The sequence below is a fragment of the Phragmites australis genome, chromosome 12 (genome assembly GCF_958298935.1).
Source record: "Phragmites australis chromosome 12, lpPhrAust1.1, whole genome shotgun sequence".
Taxonomy (NCBI): domain Eukaryota; kingdom Viridiplantae; phylum Streptophyta; class Magnoliopsida; order Poales; family Poaceae; genus Phragmites; species Phragmites australis.
In genome coordinates, this window is record NC_084932.1 from 30686498 (window position 1) to 30698770 (window position 12273).

Sequence of the window (12273 nt, forward strand, 5' to 3'; positions counted from 1 at the left end):
GAGTCCTATCAAATAGGGTCATAGTCGGCATTCTGCATCAGTTACACTCGGATTATTCGGCATATATGTACACATACTACTTACTACAATCAGATCATCTATCACAGAGCTGTAAATAATTAACCAAAGAGTAGGAAGAGGGGTCATTTTTACCAAGGGCAAATAGAAAAAGAAATTGGAATGTAAGTCAAAGGTGCCGCTTTTGTAATATACAAGAATATTTAACATCTTTTTTTTTATTGTTATTTTGCTAAATCAGTTTGGCGTATAGTCCGCATTGCTCTAGGTATAAATTTGCATAGGAGTATTACCCATATGTTGGGGGGTTGGATTTTCGGTATGGAACCTAAACAAAATAAAAAAATATATTGGTTGGAGTTGTTGCTCTGTATTGAACTATACGACTATGTCAAAACGATATTGTTTTTGATAAAACGGCATATACATCTTTCATGCAGGTGATCAGGGAAATGTACAGCAATCGTTTTATTCGTTCTTAATCAAAATAGGTCAGAGGTCAGTGGCAAAAATAGGTATGGGGAGGTTGTATGATTCAATGTGTTGACTGATATTTCAAACTTCGTGTGATTATTATATTATTCCTTTGAGACTACTGCTTCGAGCTGTTACAGTGTTACAATGTAATAATGCACAAGCTTATATGCACCGTATGATGCAAGAGACCAAAACGATTTCCATTTTCTAAAAAGAAAATGAAATTGTGCTGAATGTTGAATCTTGGTAACCAGAGTAAATAAAATATTCAGGCTTGATTCTTTTGTACTACTATGTGACTATGTGGGTACATGCTTGGAGGAACAAAGCTAGCTAGAGGCGAGAAGAATTAGCTACTTTGATTAATCGAGGCTGAACATGAGCTGCAAGATGGCCGATATCGCTCTGGGCAGCGTGGAGAAGATCGTCAGCGTAGCGCTCAAGATCAAGGAGGCCGTGGGCACGGTTCTCCTTCCGGAATGAGGAGTGCCGTGCCATCGAGAGATGTGTGGTCCGAGTCAGCGCTATCCTGTCGTGGATCAAGAGACGACGACGAACCACCCGGCGGTGAGCGGCCCGCCGGAGGATCTGGCGGTGAGCGTCCAGGAGGCCGGAGTGCTCGTCACGGCCGGAGTGCCAGCTGAGGCACATCATCCGCCGTTTCTTGCGGGGCAGGGGACATGGTGAAGGAGCTGCGTCGGGTGCAGGAGGATATAGTACTGGTACAAGCACATGGATTTTTTTGTATGGTATGTGAAAGAGTGGAGAGCTTGAATGAATATTGTATTCATCAGGCATGTGTACATTTATGGAGATTACAAGAGCGCAATGGGGCTGATTACGAACAGAAGTTAGTTGAAGATCCTACATGTATAGAAGTGGCACCTAACGTCATGCCGAGAAGGATTGACGAGCTGTGAGGATGAACCGATCAGAGGTGGTTGCAGGTAGATAAGCTTCAGTGCGCTAACACCCTCCTCAGTTACATCGTCGGTCGACATGCAAGCTAAGCTGAAAATCGCCTTTGTGAAAATATCAGCCAACTGCACAAAGGTACATGAAGAACCTTAACTTCACCAGAGAACCTTAACTCCACGGTTCTCATGTATAAAGTGCAAATCGATCATAATATGCTTTGTTCTCTGGTGTTGAATTGGATTGGAGGACATGTATATAGTGCTGATATTATCACAGAATACAACCGTGAATTTGGTGGGAGCTTGATGAAGCTCGTGAAGCAATTGATGCGGCCTGCAACTCTCCGCAACAACGTTAGCTACTGCTCTGTACTTGACTTCCGCGTTTGAATGTGAAATTGTGGATTGGCGTTTTGATGACCAAGAAACAAGATTTGTGCCAACAAAGACACAACAACCTGAAGTAGATCGTTGCGTATCGGGACACTTGGCCAATCAAAATCGGAGTATGCCACAATGTATGTTGAGTGGAAACGATGAATCTGCAGGCCGAATGATGTTGTACCCTTGATGTATTGGAGAATCCATTTTAAGAGCTGAAAATGGGGGTCTTTTGGTGTAAGACCCGTTTCTCAGGATCTCCTGTGCCTCCTGTATCAGTCCCTGGATCAAGTAGCTGATATGCACAATATAACAATTATAATATCACAGTCAAACTTGAACATAAGTATTACGGTTACAGAGTATAAAGGGTTACAAATCACCACTACGTGAAAAATGGACAAGGGTGACGGGTCATAATCGTCATGGGTGATAGGTCTCGCACCTATCACCCCGAACGCGTCACTGATAACATGTAATAAGTGACGGGTAAAGACCCGTCACTAATAAAGCCATTGGTGACGGGTCAAAACTTGACCCATCACTTATTAAGGTCATTGGTGACCTTATGATTTGTTTGTGACCCGTCACCTATGACTGATATACGGTTTTCGTGCTTTTTGAATGCGAAAAAAGTCAAAAAAATATTTTTCACCCAAACCAATCCAACTCAGGTCTATCACCACTAGTCACGTGTCTCTACCTATTTTTCAGGCTGTTTTTAGAATGTGCGTTCCGTGTGAATCGAACTCGCGACGACTCCTCACGCGCGTAGCTACCTAACCACCTCAACCTCGCGTGCGTTCTGAAGGGACTCAGATAAAAGATCCTTTTAACTATTTTGCAGAGGGTCATAAGTGACGGGTCACAACTGTCATAAGTGATGAGTCACAGTTATGACCCGTCATCAATATTAATTTTACAATAGACATAAAAACCAGTTAACTCGGAGTGCTTTCGGTTAAATGGCCATAACTTTTATATACGGACTCCGATTTTGACGTTTTTTTGACTCTATGGACATCTACATAAAAAGTTACATCCGTTTCTCTCTGACTTTGTCAGGTTCAGTGAATTTTTCGAGGTCTAAAATGGCTTGGAAGATTAAGTTCTCGCCTCCTGAAGTTTCTGCATCGTCTCGGAACAAGCGTTTGTACCCATAGCCATTACCCCTTACATCAAACTTAAGCAAAAATGTACAATGGTTCATATTCTAGTGCTTCTGAAGTGAGAAAAATAAAATAAAAATAATTTTTTTTCAATGTTTGAATCATTTTCTGTATTTCTGAATAACGTTATTAGTGACGGGTCATAACTTGACCCATTACTTATAGCAGGCCTTTGAGACCCGTCACCGATGAGTTAGTCATTGGTGACAGGTCAAAACTTGACCCGTCACCAATGACTGGTCTATGATGACCTGTGAGTGATGAGTCATCATTGGTGACGGGTCAAGTTTTCACCCGTCACCAATGACTGGCATTAGTGACGGGTCACAACTTCAATCCGTCACTTATGTAGTGTCTTATTTGTCTGTTTTTCACGTAGTGTATAGCGTATATATTACAAACCTGACCGAACGGCCAACAAAAACACAGCGGAAAACATAACTCTAACCACATGCAGCTAGGGTGCGAACGCGACTTTAGAGACTATTCTTCAACTCCGTCCTCGCCTCCGGTGTTGGCGGGGGCTGTCTCTTTATCTGAATGACAGCAAGAATGAGCATGGGAGGCACTCAGCAATCCCTATACTATTTCAAGGTGTTGGTAGATGCATAAATGGGTGATTCAAGGATAAGGCTTTACGATTTCATTTTATTCGTAAAGAAGTTTATGCAGGTATTCTATTGTATCATTTATTATTGACTTTAAATAGTTTAAAACCAGCTAACAAGCTTTATCTGGAGTTTTTTGGTCCTGGGAGGGGCTACACCTCACTTCGCATTCCCTATTATCACATCTGGTGTACCTCTAGTATCATACAGCTTCTGGTGGGGTGAGTTAGGAACCTTATCACACGGACATCTAGTCCACACACTCACTCATCAAGACACACGCACACAATGTCTAGTCACCAGGGTTACTGCTTTCGTATGTCCATGACCGTGGACATGGCTATTCGAATAGATTTACACTCTACAGAGGTTGTAGAACTTTACCCATGCGATATGCTCAGCCTTTAACCGTTGTGAGTGGAGGAGCGAATCATACCGAGATCCTCCAAACACCCTTCATGCCAGGCTTTTCTACGTGATCCATCAAGCTCTTTAGGTCTCATATAGAGGGCAAACCCCCAATGATCAACTGGGGCGAAAACTCCTTCGCACGGAACCTGAAGGCACTTGGCTCAACATTGCCTCTCAGGCCTCCTAGTATTATGCCCAACCCAGTCCAGTGAAAGAAGAGTCAAGTCCTGCCCATTCAGGACACATGGTTGCACGGGTATGGCTAAGAATGACGGCGTAATGACTCGGTCCTTAACCGGCCAGAGTAGGTATCTTCTAGCAATGAACACCACAAAAGTGACTCAAGCACCCAGGAGCATCCTCGTCCAGAGTACTACTCCACCTGCCCCCGCCAAAATAGTTTTCATCCATTTTTACCCATCTCCCACCATATCCCACACGATGTCAAGGATTTCACATCCATCATGGAATTCATAACCATCAAGGATTCATGGTATATGAGTTATCATTGATAACAGTTAATCGTATCTCTGAGGAGAAGTGTTTTTAAAAACGACGTCTCCGAGGAGACATATTTCATCCTAAGCATGCTAGATATCAAGGCATCGCCCATCATTAATATATTTAATAACAGGTATTCCTATGGTGATATGTATTCTGGATGATGATATTTAAGGCAAGACAGTGTTGATAGGATTAACTACTACAAGTAGTTTGAAAGAAAACACAATATATAGCATAGGCGATAATAAGTCATGTTTTAGTTGATCATGTAAGTTATTTGAAAACCATAGGTTCAGTATGATCAAGGAGATATGACTTGCCTTCTCTGAAGTTCTCTTCAGAGTCTTGGTTGTAGTATGGATCCTCCTCGCTCATGATGTTTCCTGCGCAGCACTATGGTTGCTCTGTAATTACGACTACGATCAATAATGGCTATACTAGAAAAGAATAAAATAATACCAATGGAAAACCAAATAAGCCCTAATGGACAATACAAGGTAACAGATGAGTAGATCTCGATTTTAGATGAACTTCGGTGAAAGAATCGCCGAAATCGGAGCCAGAACGGAGAAGTTACGGCTCCCTAAAGTTTTAATCTAAATTAAATCAGAAAAAAATTAAATGGCACTATTTATGAGTGGGCCACTGAACAGTACCCGAGCCCACATGAATAGTAGTGGGTGGGACCCGCATGAACAGTACCAGTTGGGCCGATATGGGCCCAGACTAGGCCGAGTCCAGGCTAGGCTGCACAGTTTTGGGTTGCACAATGTTGGGCTTGCCCGCTGGGGTGCGGCCCTTAAATGGCTGGGCCGGCTTGGCAGGCCGACGGTGCTCGGGCTGAGCCGTAGCTCACTCGGCCAGGCGAGGTCATGTCTATTGCCCGGCCCATGTGAGCGCGTGGGTGCCCAGCGATGGTTGGCGCAGTGCGAGCGGCGGAGGGGAGGGGAAGGACTGGCCGACGGCGAGAAATCTCACGACGGCTCGCTCGGGGAAGCTCGCCAGTGTGGGATTCCGACGGGGTTTCATGACGTGGGAAATCGATGCCGAGATTCTTCACGGAATGGTGAATGCAGTGAGGAGCACGTCGATGGTGGCCGGCGACGAATTCGATGCCAGTTGGTAGCCGAAGGGGGGCACCGACGTGGCCAAAAACTGGACAGCTCTCCCCTATACTAGGAGGCACCAATTTGCACCAAAGGAGGGGCCTACGGCTTCTAGACATCATGGTACGACGACCAGCGACACACACAGGGTACTAACACGCCGGCATTGAGCTAAAGCGCGGCGACAAAAGTTAAGCACATGGTGGCGCACGGCAACCGGCCAAGAGAGAGCTTGGGGCGTCTACACGCTATCTAGGAGGGGGCGCTAGGGTCTTGGGATGCTCACCGTGCTCAAGGATGGCGAGGAGCGGGATGGCGGCTGGCGATTCGTCGAAGAGGTGGCGGTGGCGCTGATCGGCTGCTGGTGCGAGCGGGCTCCCGTCGAGCTCCTGGCGAATGGATGGTGTACCAGGGACGACAGAAGGGACCTAAAGCTCCCTGGCAGCACGTGGTCGGAGGTTCAATGGCAGCGAGGTGTGAGAGCGTAAATGGGCAACGACGGCGGTGGAATGTGGGGAAAGGAGGAGAAGAGAGACTAGGGCGATGCTATTTATAGCGGAAGAGGGACCATGGAAGGGGGTGGTGTGTGTGTGACGTCGAGTGGTCATCGGTGGGTAGCGCGACGGTGAGGTGGCGGAGCGCGCCCACCATTTTTCCCACAGTGTGGGCGCTCTGCGCCGGCCACACGCGGGCGGGGCGCAAAAGTCGTGCGTAGCCAGGCCCTTGGATTGTGGGGAAGAGAGAGCAGAGAGGGAGGGAAAAGCGAAGAGGGTGGTGGCATGGGGGAAAGGGACATGTGGCTCGCCGGAGTAGGCAGCGCCAGCGAAGCGCGGCGTCGCCCTGGAGGAGGAAGACGATTGCGCTGGCGGGGCGTGGATGTGCGACACATGGACGGCTCAGCGTGGGTGGGGCGTGGACGACGCTGGCGTGCATGCTACCGCTCGGTTGGGCCGGCCGATGTGCTGTTGGGCCGAGTGCACAGAGGGGAGGGAAAGGAGAGTGGGCTGGCTGGTGGGCTGAAAGCAGAGAGAGAGGAGATTCGGCCTGAGAGTGAAAAAGAAAAGAAAAAGGATTAGGAATTAAATTCAAAAGAGAGATTTGAATTTGAATTTGACTTTGGATTAGGATCAATTCAATTGTAAATTTCTGAATTGTGAGGTAGAGGTAAAATTCCGAGATTTGGGAACATGATTTGAATCAAAGGATTTGAATTTGAATTTGAACTTGGGATGGAAAGAATTTTAAGAACAGATTTGAACTTGAGAGATATTCAACTCAAATTACCACTCAAAAATGCATCAAAACCAAAAAACCAAACGCGGATAAATCAACTTAAGGCAGGGATTACCTTAATATAAATTTGGAGCATTTTGGAATACTTAGTCAATTAATACCAGTATCAATACTCATACACATACTTCCTTGATTTTATTTGGCTTTAATTCACTATAAATTTTTTAAATTTGCACAAGTTTTTTCTATTTAATTAATATGCTAAATTTAGTATGTCACACTTGGTGCATGCATAAATAAGCAAACCTGTTGAACAGTATAACTAATGTTCGATTTGGTTAGAGTTAAATATTGCAAGGAACTGGCAAGGGAGCGATATTATGTGATTTTAGTTAGGGGAGTTGTAGCAAAAATAACTCTATTATGTTATGATTGTGATTTTGGTGATTAATGATAATATAGTTATTGGGACTAACATATTTGTTAAGAATATATGTTAGTAGGTCTCATAGATGCAATACATCAATAAGCTGGAACAAAAATTGATTGAATTGGAAAAATACTAGGAATATATGTTAGTACTTTTCTTACCAGATCATCCGGTGTTAATAGCTTTTCTGAGCCGTTACAAAAACAGCTAGTTGGTGGGTTTGAGGCTACAAATACTCCTCCACTCAGTCATTTGAATGTGTGGCATGCTGATGGAGTCTATAGGAAGCTCATACACACTTGAGAAGAAAGCCAAGCCACCAAAGTGGTTAAGTGATCATCCAAGACGATTAAACACAAGATTAGAGCATGTTTAATGCTTATAGGTCTAGAGTGAGTTGTAGTTAGGTGCTGCAACTTGAAGAAGGGATTAAGTAGTGATCCTAGCTTGTACTGAGTGGTATGTCGGTGCCTTAAAATCTTGATGACTCGCTGGCATCTTGGGTCTTAGTGGTTCAAGCTTCTTGACCCTCCAACTTGGTGTGGAGTGGCGGTATGATACGTGTACGGGGACATGGAGACCATTTTCTTGGTGGATTAAACTCTGAAGTAATTACGACGGTAAATGACCAGAAGAGAGGCCAGTGGTTAGACCTTGCCTTGGTGGCTTGATGGCTCATCGTGGTTGAGATCTTGTCTTGGTGACTTGATAGCTCAAGAGCTGTGACCGAAAGAGACGTGCCGACAGGAGCATATCCTTGGTGGAGCTCCCACATGGACTAGATGTGGTATTAATGACATCGATACCACGGGATAAAAATTCCTTATACCGAGTTTGTCTCTCTACCTTATTTACGTTTCCGCATTTACATAATTGCAATTTACCTTACTAGAGTAGGTTGCAATCCTCTTGAGCGGTAGAATAGATACACTAGATAAACCTAGAGCATATTTAGATAAAAATTAAAATAGATTTATCTTGTGAAGTTTTTGGAGCCATTTTGATTTAGGTTTCTAAGTGTCCCAATTTATCCCTCCTCTTAGGACAACACCGATCCTCATAGGAGTGCCGATCAGATCAGAGATCTTATTCTTGGTGTCAACAGGAGTAGCAAAAGGATTGCATTGAGACATATGCGCATGATTTAGAATGTCTAATGCGTACTGTCCCAAGAAAATGATGCAATGGACCCAAATCAGTCCTGAAGAGCTCGTCACTATGTTTTGTGATGATATGTCAAAGAAAGGAGGGTGTGTTTGTAGTGAGAATGATACCATCTACGTATAATAGAAGATATGCAGTGAGGGGTCCTTGCTTGTAGATAAACAACGACGAATCATTACGGGAAGAAACAAAACCAAGTTCGTGGAGATTGTTTCAAATCATAGAGTGATTTGTTTAGTTTGCAAAAGTGAGATGGATGTGAGGAATCGACAAACCCCTATGACTGTTGGCAATAGAAAGTTTCGGAGAGGTTACCGTGCAAGAAGGCATTCTTCACGTCCAATTGGTGGATGGGCCAAGACATGGAAGTGGAGATGCTCAAGACAACACGTATTGTAGATTGCTTGATGATGGGGCTAAAGGTTTTGTCATAATCGACGACCGCTTGCTGAGAGAAACCATCATGATCGAATTTGTGGCGAAAAATCCACTTCCCCATCACAATACTTACACCTATAGGAGGAAGCACCAAATACCAAGTATTTTTTGTGACAAGAGCATTGTATTCTTCGATCATTGCTTGGTGCCAGTGCGGGTCTTGAGGGCTTGATGGTATGTGGTGGGTATAGGAGAAGGGGTAGTAGTGATGGATAGGTTGAAGCTCCTTTTGGGAACAAAGGTCCCAGATTTTGCTCGGGTTTGCATAGCATGGGATGAGGGTTGAGCATTTGCTAGCGGTATGATTTCATGTGATGATGTGTGGCTAGAGGTGGGCATTGAGCAGTTGGAGTTTGGTGCTAGCATATGTTGGGGCGCGATACAGTTAGGTGGTGCTGGTGGATGGAGTGGGACAGAGTCTCCTGGGGCTACGCGTGATGCGGAAGGGAGCAAGGCAGTAGGTGGATGCATGGTGCTTGGATTGGTTGGATCCGAATTCACCACCGGTATGAGCCTAGAAGAATCGGATTGCGCAAGCGCACGGATCGACGGTAGATCCAAGGCTGATCTTGCCAGGTCCAAGAATGATGCCGTTGGATTTGTTGTGGGTGCAGAATGAGTATCTGTTCCAGAGGAAAGCTGTGTAACAAATGGGAAAATAAACTCATCAATGGACATATGTCGACTGATAACAATTTTGTTAGTGGACAGGTTTAGGCAACGATAACCTTTATGCTCATCAGGATATCTAGGAAAATGCATGCTGCTTACTTGGGAGCTAGTTTGTGGGGGGAGAAGACAGTAAGGTTTGGGTATCACAAACATCCAAAGACCCAAAGATGATCGTATCTTGGTGGCATGCGGAAAAGAGAGTGGTAAGGTGTTTGAAAGTGCAAAGGCTTGCTTGGTCATCTGTTCATGAGATAAGTAGCAGTACGGAGGGCTTCAACCCAATAGATGGAAGGCATATGTTCATGAAAGAGCATGGTGCGAACAATATTGTTCAAAGAGCAAACAACCCTTTCGGCCTTTCCGTTTTGAGGTGAGGTGTGGTGGCAAGAAAAACGAAAAGAAACTCCATTGGATGCTAGAAAAGACTAAAGGGTGTTGTTATTGAACTCCTGGATGTTGTCACATTGCAAGCATTGGATAGACATATGAAATTGGTTTTGAATGAGGTCACAAAAGGTTTGAATGATTCCAGAAACATTAGACTTAGTGTGGATTGGAAAAGTCCATACATAATGAGTGAAATCATCCAAAAGAATAAGGTAGTATTTGAATCTGGAAACACTTGCAATTGGTGATGTCCAGATGTCACAATGTATTATTGGAATGAAAAGTATGCAGTGGTAGTAGAAGATGAAAACGGTAAACATACATGCATCCCTAATTGGCAGGCATGACATAAGTGTCTACAAGTTCAATTATTTTGACTTGGAAAATCAAATTGCAAAGACAAATGTGACATGGACTCTCGGTCAGGATGCCCAAGGCGGTGGTGCTATAGATCTACAGAAGTGGAGAGAGCTGTAAATACCACCGGAGGAGAATGCTTGGCGCCGGGTAGTAGTGGATAAAGGCCATGCTCACTATTGCACCTCAGAAGGACCTGCTTCGTGACTAGATCCTTCACAGAGAAACCATACTTGTCAAATTCAATGGTGCAAGAATTATCAGCTGTAAACTTGCGGACTGAAATAAGGCTCTTGATTAATTGAGGAGTATGCAAAGTATGACGAAGAGAGAATCTGGTAAGAGGGGAGGGAAGGTGTGCATCGCTTGAACCAATGATGCGGTGCAGAGGAACGAGAATAAGAGGTGAAGTTACCAGAATCGCTTGGAATATGCGAGCTGGCACCCGTGTTCATGAACCACTCCCCGACATGTGATGGCTGGCCGAAAGATGCAGCCTGCAATGCCCGAACTAGCCCGATGGCATCCCAAGACGGCGCCGCATCTAGTGGAGGCATAGGTTGGGACTGATAGGCGTTGAACGCTTGAGCTGGGGCCTGTACTGGAGGATGAGCCCCGAGAAGACCAAGCCCAGTAGATCCTGTCCAGGGTGCTCTCCAATACGCGCTGGGTGGAGGACCCCATAACGTGTAGCCGTTGAAGAAGTAGGGCAACTGAGGTGGCTGCTGGCCACGACCACCAGTAGAAGATGGCCCATTAGCGTTGTTGCGGACTCCGCGACCATGGCCCCAAAATCCGCAGCCACCATGGCCAAGATCAGATGACGAACCTAACCGGTCTAGGCACGGAGTAGAAGACTCAAACGAACCCTGATTGCCACAATTAGCAACTAGAGCGGAATAAGTGGTTGTAGGAGAGGATCGGGCCTGGGATAGATCTTCGATTATGAGGTGGTCACGCGTCTGCTGGAAGGTGGGGAAGGTAGGCAATGTAGGCAACATCTGTAGAAGAACTTGAAATTTCGAATTGAGCCATCGAATAAGTTGATGGACAAGAGCACGATCAAACATAGGTTGGTCACAGTCTGCGAGGGTGGTGGCAAGTGACTGAAGCTTATGGCAGTATGCAGCAACAGATAGATCGCCTTGGCGAAGACCGTAGTGTTCGGCTTCAAGGTGGATGACGCGATTGGGTTTATTGCCGAAGAAAATAGACTGGAGGTGGAGCCAAACACCATAAGCCGTGACGGATTGTTTAAGCACAAGATCGAGGAGCTCTTTGGAGATAGCGACATATATCCACATAAGGACTATGAAATTCTCGCGAATCAAGTCAGGATCATCGTGGGAAGGCTCATCATTGGTGGCATGGGATTGCAAGGCATAGCGACCAAGAATATAAGAAAAAGGGTACGCCATCTGTAGTAGTTATGTCCCTGAATATCCAAGGTGAAGGGCCGCAAGGATTTGATGTTTATGGTGTGGATGGCCTAGGAAAGATTTTGGGTGTTGGATGGGGAAGAAGGAATAGGCTGCACATTGGCTGAGTTGGTCACAGAGGTGTTGGTCGAGGAGGAAGAACGAGGCGGCGCATTAGCTGAGTGGGTTGCAGCGGAGGAGGCGTCGCCGGAGCTCATGACTCTTAGAACTCAAAATGATACCATGAAAGAGTATAGAGCTCGAATGAATATCATATTCATCAGGCAGGTGTACATTTATAAAGATGCTAGGTAAGGCTAACTCCAACAGATACTGTATCCAGTGCTACAGTACCCTACAAAGTACCGTAGCACTGGGAATTGCACTCCAGCAGTACCTCATCCAGTGCTACAGTACCAAACAGTAACGCTACAGTGTTGCGGAGAGAGTGGGGCCTGCATTTTGCGGGCTACTGTAGCGCACTGCTCGCAGGGCTGACAGTGGGCCAGGAGGCAGAAAACGCGTCGGTACTGTAGCAGTACTGTAGCAACACTGTTCATAAAGGCTGACAGCGGGTCCGGAG

At 45.4% G+C, this 12273-nt stretch overlaps 1 protein-coding gene across 1 annotated transcript; it reads right to left on the reverse strand.

The window, feature by feature from the left end:
* Positions 1–10360: 10360 nt before the first annotated feature.
* On the reverse strand, positions 10361–11690 carry LOC133886521 (uncharacterized). The gene is made up of 2 exons (XM_062326199.1): positions 10688–11690; positions 10361–10551 (listed from the first exon to the last, which is right to left on the reverse strand). The coding sequence occupies exons 1-2, from the start codon at positions 11688–11690 to the stop codon at positions 10361–10363; spliced, it is 1194 nt and encodes a 397-aa protein (XP_062182183.1).
* Positions 11691–12273: the final 583 nt, after the last annotated feature.